This window comes from Manacus candei, unplaced genomic scaffold (genome assembly GCF_025592945.1).
Source record: "Manacus candei isolate 608988 ecotype Guabito, Panama unplaced genomic scaffold, ASM2559294v1 h1tg000327l, whole genome shotgun sequence".
Classification (NCBI taxonomy): domain Eukaryota; kingdom Metazoa; phylum Chordata; class Aves; order Passeriformes; family Pipridae; genus Manacus; species Manacus candei.
In genome coordinates, this window is record NW_026138375.1 from 22,483 (window position 1) to 41,215 (window position 18,733).

Sequence of the window (18,733 nt, forward strand, 5' to 3'; positions counted from 1 at the left end):
GCCCAGAGGCCTTTATTGTCCCCGGGGGGGGCACACGGGGGGGGCATTGAGGGGTCCCAGGGGGTGTCCCCAGGGGTCCTTTCCCAGAGGGTGTCCCCAGGGGTGTCCCCGGGGGGTCCCAGGGGTGTCCCCAGGGGTCCTTTCCCAGGGGGTGTCCCCAGGGGTGTCCCCGGGGGTCCTCACTTGGTGATGGTGTTCCTGGGAGGAGAAGGGGGGGGTGTCAGTGTCCCAGTGCTCCCAGTTCCCCTCCCAGCACCCCCAGTTCCCCATCCCAGTGTCCCCAGTCCCCCTCCCAGTGCTCCCAGTGCTCCCAGTCTCCATCTCAGTATTCCCCACCCCCTTCCCAGTGCCTCCAGCACCCCCAGTCCCCATCCCAGTATTCCCCAGTCCCTTCCAAGTGCCCCCAGTGCCCTTCCAGTCCCCCCAGCCCCATACCAGTACCCCCCACTCCCCTCCAAGTGCCCCCAGTCCCATCCCAGTGCCCCCAGTCTCTCCCAGTCTGTCCCAGTGCTCCCAGCGCTCCCAGTCCCCTCCCAGTGTGTCCCAGTGCTCCCAGTGCCCCCGATCCCCCCTCCCAGTGCCCCCAGCCCCCCTCCCAGTGCCTTCCCAGTGCCCCCCCAGTGCCCCCAGCCCCCCTCCCAGTGCTCTCCCAGTCTGTCCCAGTGCCCCCAGTCCCCTCCCAGTGTGTCCCAGTGCTCCCAGTGCACTCAATCCCCCTCCCAGTGCCCCCCTAGTCCGCCCCAGTGCCCCCAGCCCCCCTCCCAGTGCCCTCCCAGTGCCCCCCCAGTCCATCCCAGTGCTCCCAGTGCCCCCAATCCCCCTCCCAGTCCCTCCCAGTCCCCCCAGTGCACCCACGCGTTCATGCTCTTGCCGCTGCCGCTGAGGACGATGTAGGGGGTTTTCTGGGCCCGCTGCTTCTCCTGCAGCAGGGCCACCGTGCCCAGGGGGGTGTCACTGGAGCTCATCTTCTTCAGCAGCTGCACCCCAGAAACGGGGGGGGACACCCCAAAATCAGGGGGACCCCAAAACCCCCAAAAATCCCTAAAAATCCCCCAAAACCCCAAAGAATCCCAAAAACCCCAAAGAATGCCCCAAAAATCCCCATCCCACCGTGCCCAGGGGGGTGTCACTGGAGCTCAACTCCTTCAGCAGCTACACCCCAGAAACGGGGGGGACACCCCAAAATCAGGGGGACCCCAAAACCCCCCAAAAATCCCAGAGAATCCCCCCAAATCCCAAAGAATCGTGAAACCCCCAAAGGATCCCCCAAAATCCCCATCCCCACATGCCCAGGGGGGTGTCACTGGAGCTCATCTTCTTCAGCAGCTGCACCCCAGAAACGGGGGGGACACCCCAAAATCAGGGGGACCCCAAAAACCCCCAGGGAGCCCCCAAAATAACAGAGAATCCCGCAAAACCCCCCAAAATTCCAAAAGAATGCCCCAGAAATCCCCATCCCCCCGTGCCCAGGGGGGTGTCACTGGAGCTCATCTCCTTCAGCAGCTGCGCCCCAGAAACGGGGGGGACACCCCAAAATCAGGGGGACCCCAAACGAGGGAATCCCACCCGAGAAACTCCAGGGAATCCCTAAAAACTCCAGAGAATCCCCCAAAATCCCCCAAACTCAGGCCCCCTCAGGACCCCCCCAGGACCCCCCAGCCCCCCCCCCAGCCCCCTCACCGCCTCCTCGTCCAACTTCTTCATCCTCCGCTCCGTCTTCATCTTCCCGGAGCCCTTCCCGTGGAAGCGGTGGGAGAGCTGCCGGAACGCCTGGGGGGCACGGGGGGGTCAGCTGGGGGGGTTTTGGGGGGGGTTGGGGACATTTGGGGGGGGGGGGACACATTCTGGGGGGGTTTGGGGACATTTGGGGGGCTCAGGGGACACCCCCAGCCCTTCCCGTGGAAGCGGTGGCAGAGCTGCCGGAACGCCTGGGGGGGCACGGGGGGGTTTGGGGACATTTTGGGGGGGTTTGGGGACATTTGGGGGGTTTGGGGACATTTGGGGGGGTCAAGGGACACAGGGAACACCCCCAGCCCTTCCCGTGGGAGAGCTGCTGGAATGGCTGGGGGGGGAAGAGAGGGACAATGGGGGGCTTTGGGGACCTTTGGGGGGGGGGTTTGGTGCCCTCTGAGAAGTTTTGGGGACCCCAAAGGGGTTCTCAGGACCTCAGGGGTGGGTTTGGTGCCACCAGAACAGTTCTGGGGACCCCGGGGGTGGGTTTGGTACCCCCGGGGTGGGTTTGGTGCCCCAGGGTGGGTTTGGGGTTCCCAGGGATGGGTTTGGTACCCCAGGGGTGGGTTTGGTACCCCAAGGTTGGGTTTGGTGCCCCCAGGGGTGGGTTTGGTGCCCCCAGGGGTGGGTTTGGTACCCCAGGGGTGGGTTTGGTGCCCCCAGGGAGGTTCTGGTACCCCCGGGGTGGGTTTGGTGCCCCCAGGGGTGGGTTTGGTACCCCAGGGTGGGTTTGGTGCCCCTGTGGCGGGTTTGGTGCCCCCAGGGGTGGGTTTGGTGCCCCAGGGAGGTTCTGGTGCCCCCAGGGGTGGGTTTGGTGCCCCAGGGGTGGGTTTGGGGTTCCCAGGGGTGGGTTTGGTGCCCCCAGGGAGGTTCTGGTGCCCCCAGGGGTGGGTTTGGTGCCCCAGGGGTGGGTTTGGGGTTCCCAGGGGTGGGTTTGGTGCCCCCAGGGAGGTTCTGGTGCCCCCGGGGGTGGCACTGGGGGTCCCCCCACCTCTTTGGGGGTGAGCTTGCGGCCGGTCTCGTCCACGTACTCGATCTTCACGTCGGGCCTGTAGCCCTCCTTCTCCTTGAAATCCTGCGTGAAACCCCGGAACTCCTCCCGCCGGCTGTACTTGTCATCGATGGCCCTGGGGACACCAAAGGGACATTGGGGACACGTTAGGGACACCCAGGGGACATTGGGGACACCCAGGGGACATTGGGAACTCCTCCCGCCGGCTGTACTTGTCATCGATGGCCCTGGGGACAGGGGGGACATTGGGGACACGTTAGGGACACCCAAGGGACATCACTGGGACCTCCTCCCGCCGGCTGTACTTGTCATCAATGGCCCTGGGGACATTGGGAACAGGTTAGGGACACCCAGGGGACATTGGGGACATCACTGGGAACTCCTCCTGCTGGCTGTACTTGTCATCGATGGCCCTGGGGACAACAAGGGGACACTTTGGGGACACCCAGGGGACATTGGGGACATTGGGATTGGGGCACCCAGGGATGTGGCAGCTCCTCATGCCGGCTGTGGGTGTCACCAGGGGGGTGACAGAGGGGGTGACAGAGGGGAGGTGACAATGGTGACAGGACCCACATCTTGTCCTCGATGCAGTACATGGCCCAGGGCAGGGACAGGGGTGACAGGGGTGACACAGGAGGTGACAGGGGGGTGACAGGACCCACATCTTGTCCTCGATGCAGCACACGGCCCAGGGCAGGGACAGGGGTGACAGGGGTGACACAAAGGGTTACAGGGGTGACACAGAAGGTGACAGGGGTGACACAGGGGGTGACACAGGGGAGGTGACAATGGTGACAGGACCCACATCTTGTCCTCGATGCAGTACACGGCCGAGGGCAGGGACTTGTTGGGGGCTTTCACTCGAGCCACTTTCTGCACCGTGGTCTCCAACAGCCCTGGGGGGGCACAGGGGGGGTCAGGGGGGCACCAGAACCCTCAGGGACCCCCCAAATACCATCAGGGACCCCCAGGGACCCCTGACACCCTCAGGGACCCCCCAAATACCATCAGGGACCCCCAGGGACCCCTGACACCCTCAGAGACCCCCCAAATACCATCATGGACCCCCAGAGCACCCACAGGGACCCCCCAAATACCCTCAGGGACCCCCAGAGCACCCACAGGGACCCCCCAAATACCCTCAGGGACCCCCAGAGCACCCACAGGGACCCCCCAATACCCACAGGGACCCTCAAGCCCACCGAGCCTCCTTATAAGGCCCCCAAAGCCCCCCCAAATCCCTCCATAAGGCCCCCAAATCCCCCCCTAAGGCCTCCAAAGCCCCCCAGCCCCCCTCTAAGCCCCCCAAATCCCCCCCCAGGCCCCCCAGCCCTACCCTTGTTCTGGCAGAGCAGCAGGGCTGCGGCCAGGCCCCGGTTCACGATGGGCTCCTCGTCCAGGATCGTCGTGGAGGCTGCTGAGAACTGGGGGGGGAAAAAAAAGGGGGTTCAGGGGGAGCCCCCCCAATTTGGGGGACCCCAAAACCCACTTTTGGGGTGTCCCTCCCCATTTTCGAGGTGTCTGCCCCCATTTTCAAGATGTCTCCCCCCATTTTTGGGGTGTCCCTCCCCATTTTTGGGGTGTCTCCCCCCATTTTCAGGGTCTCCCTCCCCATTTTCAAGGTGTTTCCCCCCATTTTTGGGCTCTCACATCCTGCTGCTGCTTCTCCTCTGCCAGGTTGATGCTGCTCCAGCCCCCATTTTCCAGGTGTCCCTCCCTATTTTCAGTGTCCCCCTCCCCATTTTTGGGGTGTCCCCCCCCATTTTCGAGGTGTCTCCCCCCATTTTCGAGGTGTTTTCCCCCAAATTTGGACCCTCACATCCTGCTGTTACCTCTCCTCTGCCAGGTTCACGCTGCTCCACCCCCCATTTTCGGTGTCCCCCCCCATTTTCAGTGTCCCCCTCCCTGTTTTTGGGGTGTCCCTCCCCATTTTCGAGGTGTTTTCCCCCAAATTTGGGCTCTCACATCCTGCTGCTGCCTCTCCTCTGCCAGGTTCACGCTGCTCCACCCCCCATTTTTGAGGTGTCTCCCCCCATTTGTGGGATGTCCTTCCCTGTTTTTAGGGTGTCTCCCCCCATTTTTGGTGTCCCCCTCCCCATTTTTGGGGTGTCCTCCCCCAAATTTGGACCCTCCCATCCTGCTGCTGCCTCTCCTCTGCCACGTTCACGCTGCTCCACCCCCCATTTTCAGTGTCCCCCTCCCCATTTTCCAGGTGTCTCCCCCCATTTTTGGTGTCCCCCTCCCCGTTTTTGGGGTGTCCCTCCCCATTTTTGAGGTGTTTTCCCCCAAATTTGGACCCTCACATCCTGCTGCTGCCTCTCCTCTGCCAGGTTCACGCTGCTCCACCCCACGTTCTCCTCCCCCTCCGAGTCGGGGGCTTCGGGGGGCGACGACGGACGCCCGGAACGTTCCAGAGCCTGGGGGGGACACAAAGGGGGGGTCGTGGGGACACCAGTGACCACAGGGGACAAGAACCACCCCCCAAGTGTGGTTCAAATTGATTCTCATCGAATCCCCCTCAAACCCCCCGTCATTCCCCTCCCAGCCCCTCCAAATTCCCCCATTCCCCTCTCCAGCCCCCCAAACTCCCTCATTCCCCCCCAGCCCCCCCAAATCCCCTGAAACTCCCCCAAATCCCCCTCAAACTACCCAAAATCCTCCCCAAACTTCCCTATTCCCCCCCCAGCCCCTCCAAATCCCCCCATTCCCCTCCCCAGCTCCCCAAATCCCCCTCAAACGCCCCCAAATTACACCCAAACTCCCCAATTCCCTCTCCCACCCTCCCCAAATCCCCCCCAAATCCCCCAGTTCCCCTCCCCAGCCTCCTCAATTCCCCCCCAACTCCCCAATTCCCTCTCCCAGCCTCCCCAAATCCCCCCCTTCCCCCCCAGCCCCCCCAAATCCCCCCCCTGTCCCACCATGAGCTCCTCCTGCTCCTCCCTGTTCCCGGCCAGCCAGTAGGTCGGGATCTCTCCCAGGGTCCCCCCAAACTCCCCCATTTCCCCCATCAGCCCCCCCAAATTCCCCAATTACCCCTCCCAACCTCATCAAATCCCCCTCAAACCCCCTCATTCCCCTCCCCAGCCCCTCCAAATCCCCCCTAAACTCCCCCATTCCCCCCCAAATCCCCCTCAAACTCCCCCAAATCCCCCTCAAACTCCCCTAAATCCCCCCCAAACTCCCCTAATTCCCCCCCAGCCCCCCCAAATCCCCCCCCTGTCCCACCATGAGCTCCTCCTGCTCCTCCCTGTTCCCAGCCAGCCCGTAGGTCGGGATCTCTCCCAGGGTCCCCCCAAAATCCCCCTCAAATGCCCCCAAATTACCCCCAAATTCCTCAATTCCCTCTCCCAGCCTCCCCAAATCCCCCCCAAACTCCCCTAAATCCCCCTCAAACTCCCCCATTCCCCCCCCCAGCCCCCCCAAATCCCCCCCAAATCCCCCCATTCCCCCCCAGCCCCCCCAAAATCCCACCATGAGCTCCTCCTGCTCCTCCCTGTTCCCGGCCAGCCCGTAGGTGGGGATCTCCCCGAGGGTCCGGCAGAATTCCGACGTGGCGTTGAAGACGATGCTCCCCCCCCCCCGGGGGTCCGGCCCCGCGGCCGCCCCGGACCCCCGGAGCAGCTCCAGCACCTGGGGGGGGGCAGGGGGGGTCAGTGGGACCCCCCAGACCCATCAGGAACCCCCCAACACCCTCCCCGGGGGTTTGGGATGGGGGGGAATGGGGGGAGTATTTTAGGGCTGCCCTGAGAGGTATTTTAGGGCTGCCAGGAGGGGATTTTGGGGCTGCCCTGAGAGGTATTTTAGGGCTGTCATGGGGAGATTTTGGGGGTGCCAAGAGAGTATTTTAGGGCTGCCCTGAGAGGTATTTTAGGGGTGTCATGGGGAGATTTTGGGGGTGCCAAGAGAGTATTTTAGGGCTGCCCTGAGAGGTATTTTAGGGGTGCCAGGAGGAGATTTTGGGGCTGTCCTGAGGAGTATTTTAGGGGTGACACAGAGAGATTTTAGGGTTGCCATGAGAGTATTTTAGGGCTGCCAAGGGGGGATTTTTGGGGTGCCCTTAGGGGGTTTTAGGGCTGCTCTGGGATGTGTTTTGGGGTGTCTGGGGGGGGTCTCACCTTCTCGCCCCCCCCCTCCCGCAGCTCCCGGAGCTGCCTCAGGCGCCGCCCCCTCTCCAGCTGCTGCTGCAGCTCCTGCTCGGCCTCGTCCTCCTCCAGTGCTGGGGGGGACCCCGGCACCCCCAGCTCCTCTGGGGGGGACAGGAGGACCCCAAATCACCCCCAAAATCCCCCAAAATCGCTCTCAAAATCACCACAAAATCGCTCCCAAAACACCCCAAAATCACCCCCAAAATACTCTGAAATCCCCCCCAAAGTACCCCAAAATTGCTCCCCAAATCCCCCCAAACCTCCCAGACTCCCCCAAATCCCCTCAAGCCTCCCAGACCCCCCCAGATCCCCCCAGACCCCCCTAAATCCACCCAAACCTCTCAGACCCCTCCAAATCCTTCCAAAATCCACCCAAACCTCCCAGCCCCCCCCCATAATCCCCCCAAAATTCCCAGACCCCCCCAGACCCCCCCAAATCTCCCCAATTCCCCCCCAGATCCCAGCCCACCGTCGCTGCTGATGTCCATGTTCTCTGTCCGGGTGTCGTCCGAGGGCAGGGGGGGCTCGGGGGGGTTCCCTCCCGGGGGGGGGTCCCGGGAGGGGCTCGAGGGGTTTTCGGGGTCCCCCCCTCCTGCCCCCTCTTCCCCCTCCTCCTCCTGCACCCGCCGGCCACGCCCACGGGACCTGGGGGGGGTTTGGGGGGGATCAGGGGCTGCTGGAACCCCCCCGACCCCAAGGGGTGACCCCAAGGAACCCCCCCAATCCTTGATGGGGTTCTCCAGGACCCCCCTGAGCCCCCTGGGACCCCCCCGGGACCCCCCCAGCAGCCATTCGTGCCCCCCTCCCCCCCAGGACTCTTTTCAGCCCCCCCAGACCCTCCACAAGACCCCCCCAGACTCCCCCCAATCCCCACCCGGAGCCAAAGTCCCCCCGAGTGTCCCCCAGGCCCCATCCCAGGCCCCCCAGGACCCCCCATGTCCCCCCATGCCCCACCTGGACCCAAAGTCCCCCTGGGTATCCCTGGTGACCCCCTGGTGACCCCCCATGTCCCCCCCATGCCCACCTAGACCCAAAATCCCCCTAGGTGTCCCCGAGGACCCCCTGGTGACCCCCCATGTCCCCCCATGCCCACCTGGACCCAAAGTCGCCCCTGGGTGTCCCTGGTGACCCCCCATGTCCCCCCATGCCCCACCTGGACCCAAAGTCCCCCTGGGTGTCCCTGGTGACCCCCCATGTCCCCCCCATGCCCACCTGGAGCCGAAGTCCCCCCGGGTGTCCCCCCAGACCCCCTGGTGACCCCCCGTGTCCCCCCATGCCCACCTGGAGCCGAAGTCCCCCCGGGTGTCCCCCGGTGCCAGGGCCAGCAGGTCGTCGGCCCGCAGGGGTTTCTCCTTCTTGCGCAGCCGCTTCACCCGGCGCCGCGTCCTCCGGAACGTCACGGCCTGGGGGGACCCGGTTACACCCCAAAACCCCCAGAGCCCCCCCGAAACGGCCCCAAAACCCCCCAGAGCCCCCCAGAAACGGCCCCAAATCCCCCAGAGCCCCCCAGAAATGGCCCCAAAAACCCCCAGAGCCCCCCAGAAATGGCCCCAAAAACCCCCAGAGCCCCCCAGAAACGGCCCCAAAAACCCCCAGACCTCTCCAGAAATGGCCCCAAATCCCCAGACCCCTCCAAAAACCCCCAGACCCCTCCACAAACGGCCCCAAAAACCCCCAGACCTCTCCAGAAATGGCCCCAAATCCCCCCAGACCCCTCCAGAAACGGCCCCAAAAACCCCCAGAGCCCTCAAATACCCCGCAAAACGCCCCAGAACCCCCCAAAACTGTCTGAAATGTCCCCTAAACTGTCCCAAATCCCCCCAAAACTGTCCCAAATACCCCTAAACTGTCCCACACCCCCCCAACTCCTCCCCCAAAACACCCCAGAGCCCCCCAGATCCCCCCTAAAATCCCCCCAAAACTGTCCCAAACCCCCCAACTCCTCCCCCAAAACACCCCCGAGCCCCCCAGATCCCCCCTAAAATCCCCCCAAAACTGTCCCACACCCCCCCAACTCCTCCCCCAAAACACCCCTGAGCCCCCCAGATCCCCCCTAAAATCCCCCCAAAACTGTCCCAAACCCCCCAACTCCTCCCCCAAAACACCCCCGAGCCCCCCAAATCCCCCCTAAAATCCCCCCAAAATCATCCCAAATCCCCCCAGACCCTTCCCAAAACACCCCAAATCCCCCCAGACCCCTCCCAACCCCCCCCCCTTTCCCGACCATCTCCTGCTCCGTGAGGTACTCGGGCGCCAGGCGGGGGAGGGGCAGCTCCAGGCTCTGGGGGGCGGGGCCGGGGGGGAGGGGCAGTTTGGGGGGGTCCCCCCCGTCCTGGGTCCCCCCCGGGCCGAGGCGGAAGGACGGACGCGGCGCCGGCTCGTCGTACTTGGCCAGCAGCGCCGGCGCCTTCGGGCCCTGGGGGGGGGAAGATATCGCGATATCAGGGGGATATATCGCGATAGGCGGCGATATAATGTGATATCAAACGATATAAGGGGATATATCGGGATATATCACGTGATAGGCGGCGATAGAACACGATATCAAACAATATACTGCAATATAAGGGGATATATCGTGATATATCACGATAGGCGGCGATATAATGTGATATCAAACGATATAAGGGGATATATCACGTGATAGGCGGCGATAGAACACGATATCAAACAATATATTGCAATATAAGGGGATCTATCGTGATATATCGTGATACGCGGTGATATAATGTGATATCAAACAATATAAGGGGATACATCGTGATATATCGCATGATAGGCGGCGATATAACATGATATCAAATATACTGCAATATAAGGGGATATATCGTGATATATCGTGATAGGTGGCAATAGAACACGATATCAAACAATAGACTGCAATATAAGGGGACATATCGTGATATATCATGTAATACGAAGCAATATAACACGATATCAAACAATATACTGCAGCATGAAGGGATATATCGTGATATATCGTGATAGGCAGCGATATAACGTGATATCAAACAATATGCTGCAATATAAGGGTATATATCGTGATATATCGTGATAGGCAGGGATATAATGTGATATCAAACAATATACTGCAATATAAGGGGATATATCGTGATATATTACATGATAGGTGGCGATATATAATGATACCAAACAATGTATTGCAATATAAGGGGATATATCGTGATATGTCACGATAAGCAGGGATATAATGTGATATCAAACAATATAAGGGGATATATCATGATATATCATGATAGGCGGCGATATAACATGATATCAAACAATATACTGCAATATGAAGGGATATATCGCGATATATCGTGATAGGCGGCGATATAAAATGATATCAAACAATACACTGGAACATGAAGGGATGTATCGCGATATATCGCGCAATAAGTGGCAATATAAAATGATATTAAACAATACACCATGATATGAGCAAATATGTCGTGATATATCGCGCACAATATCAAACAATAGGTCATGATACGAGGGGATATATGGCGACATATCAGGTGATAAGCAGCGATATACTGCGATATCAAACAATGCATCACGACATGAGAGGATATATCGCGATATATCATGTGATACACAACGATATACTGCGATATCAAACAATGCATCACGACACGAGGGGATATATCGCGATCTATCACGAGACAGTTGGTGTATCGCGGGCTATCACCCCATAGAACACCAACACGTGGGGTATATCAGTGATATCGCGCGATAGGCTGCGATAAAGGGCGGGCTATGTCGCGATAGGGGCGGGGCCAGACCTGCGGGGCGGGGCCGGGCTCCTCCTCCTCGTAGGGGACATAGGGCGGCTTCTTGCGCCGCAGCTCCAGCTCCTCCCGCGCCCGCTCCTGCGCCGCCAGAGTGGGCTGCTCCAGGACGTCCTCGCCCTCCTCCAGCACCCCTGGGACAGCAGGGGACAGTGAGGGGACACCAAAGGGACACCAAAGGGACATGGGGACAGTCAGGGGACATGGGGACACAGGGACAGGGCAGCGTGGGCTGCTCCAGGACATCCTCGCCCTCCTCCAGCACCCCTGGGACATGGGACAGTGAGGGGACACCAAAGGGACACCCAGGGGACACAGGGACAGGGCAGCGTGGGCTGCTCCAGGACGTCCTCGTCCTCCTCCAGCACCCCTGGGACACCACAACAGTCAGGGGACAGTGAGGGGACAGTGAGGGGATACCCAGGGGACACAGGGACACGGGGACAGGGCAGCGTGGGCTGCTCCAGGACGTCCTCGCCCTCCTCCAGCACCCCTGGGACAGCAGGGGACACAGGGACAGTGAGGGGACAGTGAGGGGACACCAAAGGGACACCAAGGGGACACGGGGACAGGGCAGCGTGGGCTGCTCCAGGACGTCCTCACCCTCCTCCAGCACCCCTGGGACATGGGGACAGTGAGGGGACAGTGAGGGGACACCAAAGGGACACCCAGGGGACACCAAGGGGACATGGGGACAGTCAGGGGACATGGGGACACAGGGACACAGGGACAGGGCAGCGTGGGCTGCTCCAGGACGTCCTCGCCCTCCTCCAGCACCCCTGGGACATGGGGACAGTGAGGGGACATGGGGACAGTGAGGGGACACCGAGGGGACACAGGGACACCCAGGGGACAGTGAGGGGACACGGGGACAGGGCAGCGTGGGCTGCTCCAGGACATCCTCACCCTCCTCCAGCACCCCTGGGACATGGGGACAGTCAGGGGACACCAAAGGGACACAGGGACACGGGGACAGGGCAGCGTGGGCTGCTCCAGAACATCCTCGTCCTCCTCCAGCACCCCCGGGGACACTGAGGGGACCACACTCTGTCCCTGTGTCCCCCCTGTCCTCCCCAGTGTCCCCCCCCCAGTGTCCTCACCCCTGTCCTTGAGGATCAGCACCAGGCTCTGTCCCCATGTCCCCCCCAGTGTCCCCAGTGTCCCCAGCGTCCTCAGTGTCCCAATGTCCCCAGTGTCCCCATGTCCCCCCCCCAATGTCCCCAATGTCCCCAGTGTGCCCAGTGTCCCCAATGTCCTCACCCCTGTCCTTGAGTGTCAGCACGAGGGTCTGTCCCTGTGTCCCCATGTCCCCCCCCCAGTGTCCCCAATGTCCTCACCCCTGTCCTTGAGGGTCAGCACGAGGGTCTGTCCCTGTGTCCCCATGTCCCCCCCAATGTCCCCAGTGTCCCCAATGTCCCCAGTGTCCTCACCCCTGTCCTTGAGGGTCAGCACCAGGGTCTGTCCCCAATGTCCCCATGTCCCCAATGTCCCCAGTGTCCTCACCCCTGTCCTTGAGGGTCAGCACCAGGGTCTGTCCCCATGTCCCTCCCAATGTCCCCAATGTCCCCAGTGTCCTCACCCCTGTCCTTGAGTGTCAGCACGAGGGTCTGTCCCTGTGTCCCCATGTCCCCCCCCAGTGTCCCCAATGTCCTCACCCCTGTCCTTGAGGGTCAGCACCAGGGTCTGTCCCCAATGTCCCCATATCCCCAATGTCCCCAGTGTCCTCACCCCTGTCCTTGAGGGTCAGCACGAGGGTCTGTCCCCGTGTCCCCATGTCCCCCACAATGTCCCCATGTCCCCAGTGTCCTCACCCCTGTCCTTGAGGGTCAGCACGAGGGTCTGTCCCCATGTCCCCCCCAGTGTCCTCACCCCTGTCCTTGAGGGTCAGCACCAGGGTCTGTCCCTGTGTCCCCATGTCCCCCCCAATGTCCCCATGTCCCCAGTGTCCTCACCCCTGTCCTTGAGGGTCAGCACCAGGGTCTGTCCCTCTGGGATCGCGGCCGGGTCGTGCTCCACCGTCAGCCCCTGCAGGTCCCGGGCGCTGTATCGCTCCTGGGGGGGCAGGGGGGGGTCAGGGGGGTCCCTCTGTGTCCCCCCCACGTCCCCAAGGTCCCCAAGGTCCCCAACATCCCCAGTGTCCCCTGGCTCACCCTCCGGCGCCGCTGGAATTCCTCCTCCACCAGCGGGCTCACCCCGAACTCCTGGTCCATCTCCTCCAGCAGCTTCGCCTGCAACACGAGCCCCCCAGTTACACCAGTTTGGGGGGCACTGGGAGCCACTGGGAGGGGGGGATCGACCCAGGGACCCCCCAGTTACACCAGTCAGGGGCACTGGGAGCCACTGGGAGGGGGGGATCGACCCAGGGACCCCCCAGTTACACCAGTCAGGGGCACTGGGAGCCGCTGGGAGGGAGGACATTGACCCAGGGACCCCCCAGTTACACCAGTCAGGGGCACTGGGAGCCACTGGGAGGGGGGACATTGACCCAGGGACCCCCCAGTTACACCAGTTTGGGGGGCACTGGGGGGCACTGGGAGCCACTGGGAGGGGGGATCGACCCAGGGACCCCCCAGTTACACCAGTCAGGGGCACTGGGAGCCACTGGGAATCTGGGAATTCTCTGCTGGATTCCTTTCGGGGCATAAATGAGCTGAAAATGCTGAATTTTGGCTGAAAAAACACCCGAAGTTGGAAGGTAAAACCCCAAAATTGGCGTTTTTTCAGGGATTTTTCAGGGTTGTTTCTAAAAATCAACGATAAGTTTAAAGTGACCCCAAAATTCCTAAAAATTGGACTGAAATTTGCTCATTTTGGGGGGGAAATCCTTAAAAATCCGGACATCTTAAGCTCAAAATGCTGAATTTTGGCTGAAAAAACACCGTAAGTTGGAACTGGAAGCCCCAAAATTGTCCATTTTTTAGGGATTTTTGAGGGATGCCCCTGAAAATCAATGATAGGGTTAAAGTGACTCCAAAATTTTTAAAAACTGGAGTGCAACTCACTCGCTTTGCTGAGAAAATCCTGGGGTCCTGGGAGGGGATTTGGGGTCCCAGGAGGGGATTTGGGGTCCCAGGAGGGAGTTTTGGGGTCCTGGGAGGGGCTTTGGGGTCCCGGGAGGGGATTTGGGGTCCCAGGATGGGATTTGGGGTCCCGGGAGGGGATTTGGGGTCCCGGGAGGGGATTTGGGGTCCCGGGAGGGGGTTTGGGGTCCCAGGAGGGGATTTGGGGTCCCAGGAGGGGATTTGGGGTCCCGGGAGGGGTTTGGGGGTCCCAGGAGGGGGTTTGGGGTCCCAGGAGGGGGTTTGGGGTCCCAGGAGGGGTTTGGGGGTCCCAGGAGGGGTTTTGGGGTCCCAGGAAGGGTTTTGGGGTCCCAGGAGGGGTTTGGGGGTCCCAGGAGGGGGTTTGGGGTCCCAGGAGGGGTTTGGGGGTCCCAGGAGGGGTTTTGGGGTCCCAGGAGGGGGTTTGGGGTCCCCTGCTGACCCTTTTCTCCGCCAGCTCCTTCTCCCTCTGCAGCGCCCGGCTGCGCTCGATCCAGGCGGCCGCGTCGTCCAGCCAGGGCTCCTCCTCCCCCAGCGTCTTCACCTTCCTTTTGGGGGCAAAAAGGGCCTTTTTGGGGTCACCTCGACCCCCAAAACCCTCCCTGATATCAATCCTGGGTCCCAAAACTCCTCCTGCACCCCAGGGTGGCCCCGATCCCCTTCAGCACCCAAAATACCTTTTGTATCCTATAATCTCCCTCCCAGACCCCTAAAACTCTCCCTGCACCCCAAAACCTCCCTCCCAGACCCCCAAAACACCTTCAGCACCCCAAAACCCCTCCCAGTCCCCCAAAACTCTCCCTGTACCCCAAAACCTCCCTCCCAGACCCCTAAAACTCTCGCTGCACCCCAAAACCTCCCTCCCAGCCCCCCCAAACTCTCCCTGCACCCCAAAATCTCTCCCCAAACCCCCAACTCCTCCCCAGTCCCCCAAAACACCTTCAGCACCCCAAAATCTCTCTCCAGCCCCCCCAAAACACCTTCAGCACTCCAGGGTGTCCCAATCACCTTCAGCACCCTAAAACCCTCCTCTAAACCCCAAAAACCCCTCCCAGCCCCCCAAAACTCTCCCTGCACCCCAAAACCTCTCTCCCAAGCCCCCTAAACTTTCTCTGCACCCCAAATCCCCCCCTGCATCCCATAACCCCCCTCCCAGCTCCCCGAAACACCTTCAGCCCCCCAAAACTCTCCCTGCACCCCAAAACCTCTCTCCCAGCCCCCCAAACATTCCCTGCACCCCAAAAACCTCTCCTGCATCCCATAACCTCCCTCCCAGTCCCTCAAAACACCTTCAGCATCCCAAAATCTCTCTCCAGACCCCACAAACCCCTCCCAGGCCCCCCAAAACTCTCCCTACACCCCAAATCCTCCCCTGCACCCCATAACCCTCCCTCCCAACCCCCCAAAAACATCTTCCTGCATCCCAAACCCCCTCCAGGCCCCAAAACCTCCCTCCCAGCCCCCTAAAACCCCTTCCAGCCCCCCAAAACTCTCCCTACACCCCAAATCCCGCCCTGCATCCCATAACCCCCCTCCCAACCCCCTGAAACTGTCCCTGCACCCCAAAAAGGCCCTCCAGCCCCCCCAAACCCCCCCAGTCCCCCCCAACGCCCCCTGACCCCAGTTTCTGGTTGAGGAGCCGTTTCTCCTTGGCCGCCGCCAGTTTTTCCCGGATCTCTTCCCGCTGTTTCAGCGCCAGGGGGTTGATGACGTCGGCGGCCACGGGATCCTCCTTGGTGCCAGCCTCTGCTTTGGGGGGAACGGCCCCAAATCAGCCCAGAATCGGCCCAGGAGCCCCAAAAAAATGGTCTGGGACACCCCAAAATGGGCCCTGAAATCACCCCAAAATTGGCCCCAAAATTACCCCAAAATCGGCCCAGGAGCCCAAAAAAAAGGGTCTGGAATGGGCCCCGAAATCACCCCAAAATTGGCCCAAAATGCAAAAAAGAAGGGTCTGGGATAGCCCAGAATGGGCTCTGAAATCATCCCAAAATTGGCCCCAAAATCACCCCCAAATTGGCCCTAAAATCACCCCCAAATTGGCCCAGGATCCCAAAAAAAAGGGTCTGGGACAGCCCAAAATGGGCCCTGAAATCACCCCAAAGTGGGCCCTGAAATCACTCCAAAATTGGCCCAGATTGCAAAAAAAGGGTCTGGGACACCCTAAAATGGGCCCCAAAACCGGTCCAGAATCCCAAAAATAGGGTCTGTGACACCCCAAAATTGGCCCCAAAATCACCCCAAAATTGGCCCCGAAATCACCCCAAAATTGACCCAGGATCCCAAAAAAAAGGGTCTGGGACAGCCCAAAATGGGCCCTGAAATCACCCCAAAGTGGGCCCTGAAATCACCCCAAAATTGGCCCAGATTGCAAAAAAAGGGTCTGGGACACCCTAAAATGGGCCCCAAAACCGGTCCAGAATCCCAAAAATAGGGTCTGTGACACCCCAAAATTGGCCCCAAAATCACCCCAAAATTGGCCCCGAAATCACCCCAAAATTGACCCAGGATCCCAAAAAAAAGGGTCTGGGACAGCCCAAAATGGGCCCTGAAATCACCCCAAAGTGGGCCCTGAAATCACCCCAAAATTGGCCCAGATTGCAAAAAAAGGGTCTGGGACACCCTAAAATGGGCCCCAAAACCGGTCCAGAATCCCAAAAATAGGGTCTGTGACACCCCAAAATTGGCCCCAAAATCACCCCAAAATTGGCCCCGAAATCACCCCAAAATTGGCCCAGGATCCAAAAAAAAAAGGGTCTGGGACAACCCAAAATGGGCCTCAGGGGCATCAAAATCAGCCCCAGGCACCCCAAAATGGGCCCTGACACCCTAAAATTGAGCCCTGGGAATCCCAAAATCAGCCCTGGCACCCCAAAATGGGCCCCAGGTATCCCAAAATCAGCCCCAGGTATCCCAAAATCAGCCCTGGGCCCCCCAAAAATGGGAGGGACCCCCCAACTCACCTTTCTTGACCATCGTCGTCTCCAAGGGTTTCAGTCCCAGTTTGGCCCGGAGTTTGCTGGGAAATTGGGAAAAAAGAGAGGGAATTGGGACAAAAAGGGTCTGGGGAGGGATCCAGGGGGAATTTGGGACTGGGGGGACCCTTTTTGGGGTACCCAAGGGGGGGTTGGGGGGGTCTCACTTGGTTTCTTCCACGCTCAGGGAGGATTCGGCTGCCGTGGGTTTGGGGGGGGCTGGGGGGGCAATTAATGGAAATCGTTAATTAATCAGGATAATTATCTGCAAAAGCATCAAAATGTACCAAAATCACCAAAAAACCCTGCTCTGCACCCCAAAATCACTCTCAAGTGCATCATAACCCCCCCAAAACCCTCCCAAAATCGCCCCCCACATCCATCCCAATCCCTCCAAACCTTCCCAGCAACCCAAAATCACCCCCAGGGGCATCATAACCCCCCAAAATCCTTCCCTGCATCCCAAAATCATCTCCAGGGGCATCATAACCCCCCCAAAATCCTTCCCTGCATCCCAAAATCATCTCCAGGGGCATCATAACCCCCCCAAAATCTTTCCTTGCATCCTAAAATCATCTCCAGGGGCATCATAACCCCCCCAAAATCCTTCCCTGCATTTCCAAATCGCCCCCCCACTCATTTCAAGCCCCCCCGGCCCCCCAAATCCTCCTCTAGACCCCCCCAAACCCCTCCCTGAATCCCACAAGCTCCCTCAAATGTCCCAAAATCACTCCCAACACCCCCCAAGCGCCTCAGGGTCCCTCTCACCCCCCTCCGAACCCTCCAGCCCCTCCATATCCCCCCTCCAGCCCCTCCAGATACCCCATAATCCCTCCCAGCCCCCCCCAACCCCCTCCCACCCCCTCCAAATACCCCAAAATCACCCCCAGTCTCCCCCAAACCCCTTCCAGCCCCCGCCAAATCCCACTCAGCCCCCCCCGGATGCCCCCAAACCCCCCCCCCCAGGTCCCCCCAAACGCCCCCAACCCCCTTCCCCCTCACCGGGCTCCTCCCGCTCCTCCTTCCTCTCTCTCTTCGCCCTCCTCTCGGGCTCCGTTCCCCCCCGCCCATGGCCTCCCCTCGCCGCTTCCTCGGCGCCGCCGCCGCCGCGGCGGGAAGACCCGGAGCCTCCCCCGGAGCCGCCGCGCTCCCCCCGCGAGCGGCTGCGCTTCCCGCGCCGCTCCCCGCCGCGGTGCCGGTGCTTGCGGTGCTCGCGGGGCCGCCCCGCGCCGCTCCCGCCACCCGCGGCCGCCGCCCCCGGGGCCTCCTCGGCCGCCTCGGCCCCGCCGCGCTCCCGGTGCTTCTTTGAGGCGCCCATGGCCGAGCCGCCACTTCCGGGAGGCGCCGGGACTTCCGGCCGTTACCACGGCAACGCTTCCGGGACAGGGGGAATTCCGGGCGAAGCGCGATGCTGATTGGCTGAGGGCGGCGTGAGACGAACCATTGCTCGCGGGGGGGGACCGCGAGGATTCCCGCCAGGTTTTATCCATCAATAGAGAGATGGAGACCCCCAGAAAGCGGCAACGGGGATTTACCAACTGCACAGACCGCGGGAGGGCGCGGCTTCCAGTGAGGAGGCCTCGTGCGCGCCGCCGAGGGGGAGTTCTGTGAATGGCAAACCCCCCGGGAGGGCAACACGATGGCGGCGCCCAGCGGGGGCGAACATGGACTTTGGGACACAACAACATGGCGGCCGCATGGGGGGGCAACAAAATGGCGGCCGGTTGGGGTGCAAGGAAATCGCGGCGCGGGGGGGACCCCAAATAGAACGCCGGTGGCGAGACCCCCCCGGAGGGGAGAAGGGCAAAGACGCCTATAAATGGAGTCCTTCCGAGCCACGACGGGGGGCGGACAGTCCCAAATCCGCCTCCCGGGGCTCCCTTCTCGCCGGTAACGCCAGGGCGTGTCCGGCCCCCCCCCGTCTCGTGCCCTTTGATCCGCCCGGCCCGGGCGCCTCAGCGGCGCCGGGGGCGTGGTCGGGGGCGTGGCAACTGCGAAATGGGCGTGGCCTTCGCGTGGTATAAAAGGCGGCGCC

The 18,733-nt window shown here is 61.2% G+C and overlaps 1 protein-coding gene across 5 annotated transcripts; it reads right to left on the reverse strand.

The window, feature by feature from the left end:
* Positions 1 to 20: 20 nt before the first annotated feature.
* On the reverse strand, positions 21 to 18,227 carry SART1 (spliceosome associated factor 1, recruiter of U4/U6.U5 tri-snRNP). 5 transcript variants are annotated; one of them, XM_051775661.1, is made up of 21 exons: positions 17,701 to 18,061; positions 16,866 to 16,917; positions 16,687 to 16,742; positions 15,343 to 15,469; positions 14,166 to 14,271; positions 12,836 to 12,913; positions 12,638 to 12,737; positions 10,680 to 10,819; positions 9,116 to 9,307; positions 8,173 to 8,294; positions 7,361 to 7,536; positions 6,862 to 6,992; positions 6,218 to 6,376; positions 5,050 to 5,163; positions 4,083 to 4,170; positions 3,552 to 3,642; positions 2,723 to 2,858; positions 1,681 to 1,770; positions 856 to 977; positions 143 to 198; positions 21 to 54 (listed from the first exon to the last, which is right to left on the reverse strand). In XM_051775661.1, exons 1-20 carry the CDS (start codon positions 18,014 to 18,016, stop codon positions 180 to 182), a joined length of 2,415 nt encoding a protein of 804 aa, XP_051631621.1. In that variant the 5' UTR covers positions 18,017 to 18,061; the 3' UTR covers positions 21 to 54; positions 143 to 179. The 5 variants fall into 5 exon arrangements, 4 of the variants coding, with proteins under 4 accessions (XP_051631621.1, XP_051631622.1, XP_051631623.1 ...); XM_051775662.1 differs by lacking the exons at positions 21 to 54; positions 143 to 198 and having other exon boundaries at positions 2,763 to 2,858; positions 17,701 to 18,068; XM_051775663.1 differs by lacking the exons at positions 21 to 54; positions 143 to 198; positions 856 to 977 and adding an exon at positions 1,287 to 1,326 and having other exon boundaries at positions 2,763 to 2,858; positions 17,701 to 18,068.
* Between the last annotated feature and the right edge of the window lie 506 nt (positions 18,228 to 18,733).

Coding starts and splice junctions, on each gene's coding strand:
- SART1 (XM_051775661.1), bottom strand. CDS start 18,016: ATGGGCGCCTCAAAGAAGCACCGGGAGCGCGGCGGGGCCGAGGCGGCC. Junction 12,738..12,835: donor AATTCCAGCGGCGCCGGAGG/GTGAGCCAGGGG, acceptor CTGCCCCCCCAG/GAGCGATACAGCGCCCGGGA. Junction 4,171..5,049: donor AGGAGAGGCAGCAGCAGGAT/GTGAGGGTCCAA, acceptor TTCCCCCCCCAG/TTCTCAGCAGCCTCCACGAC.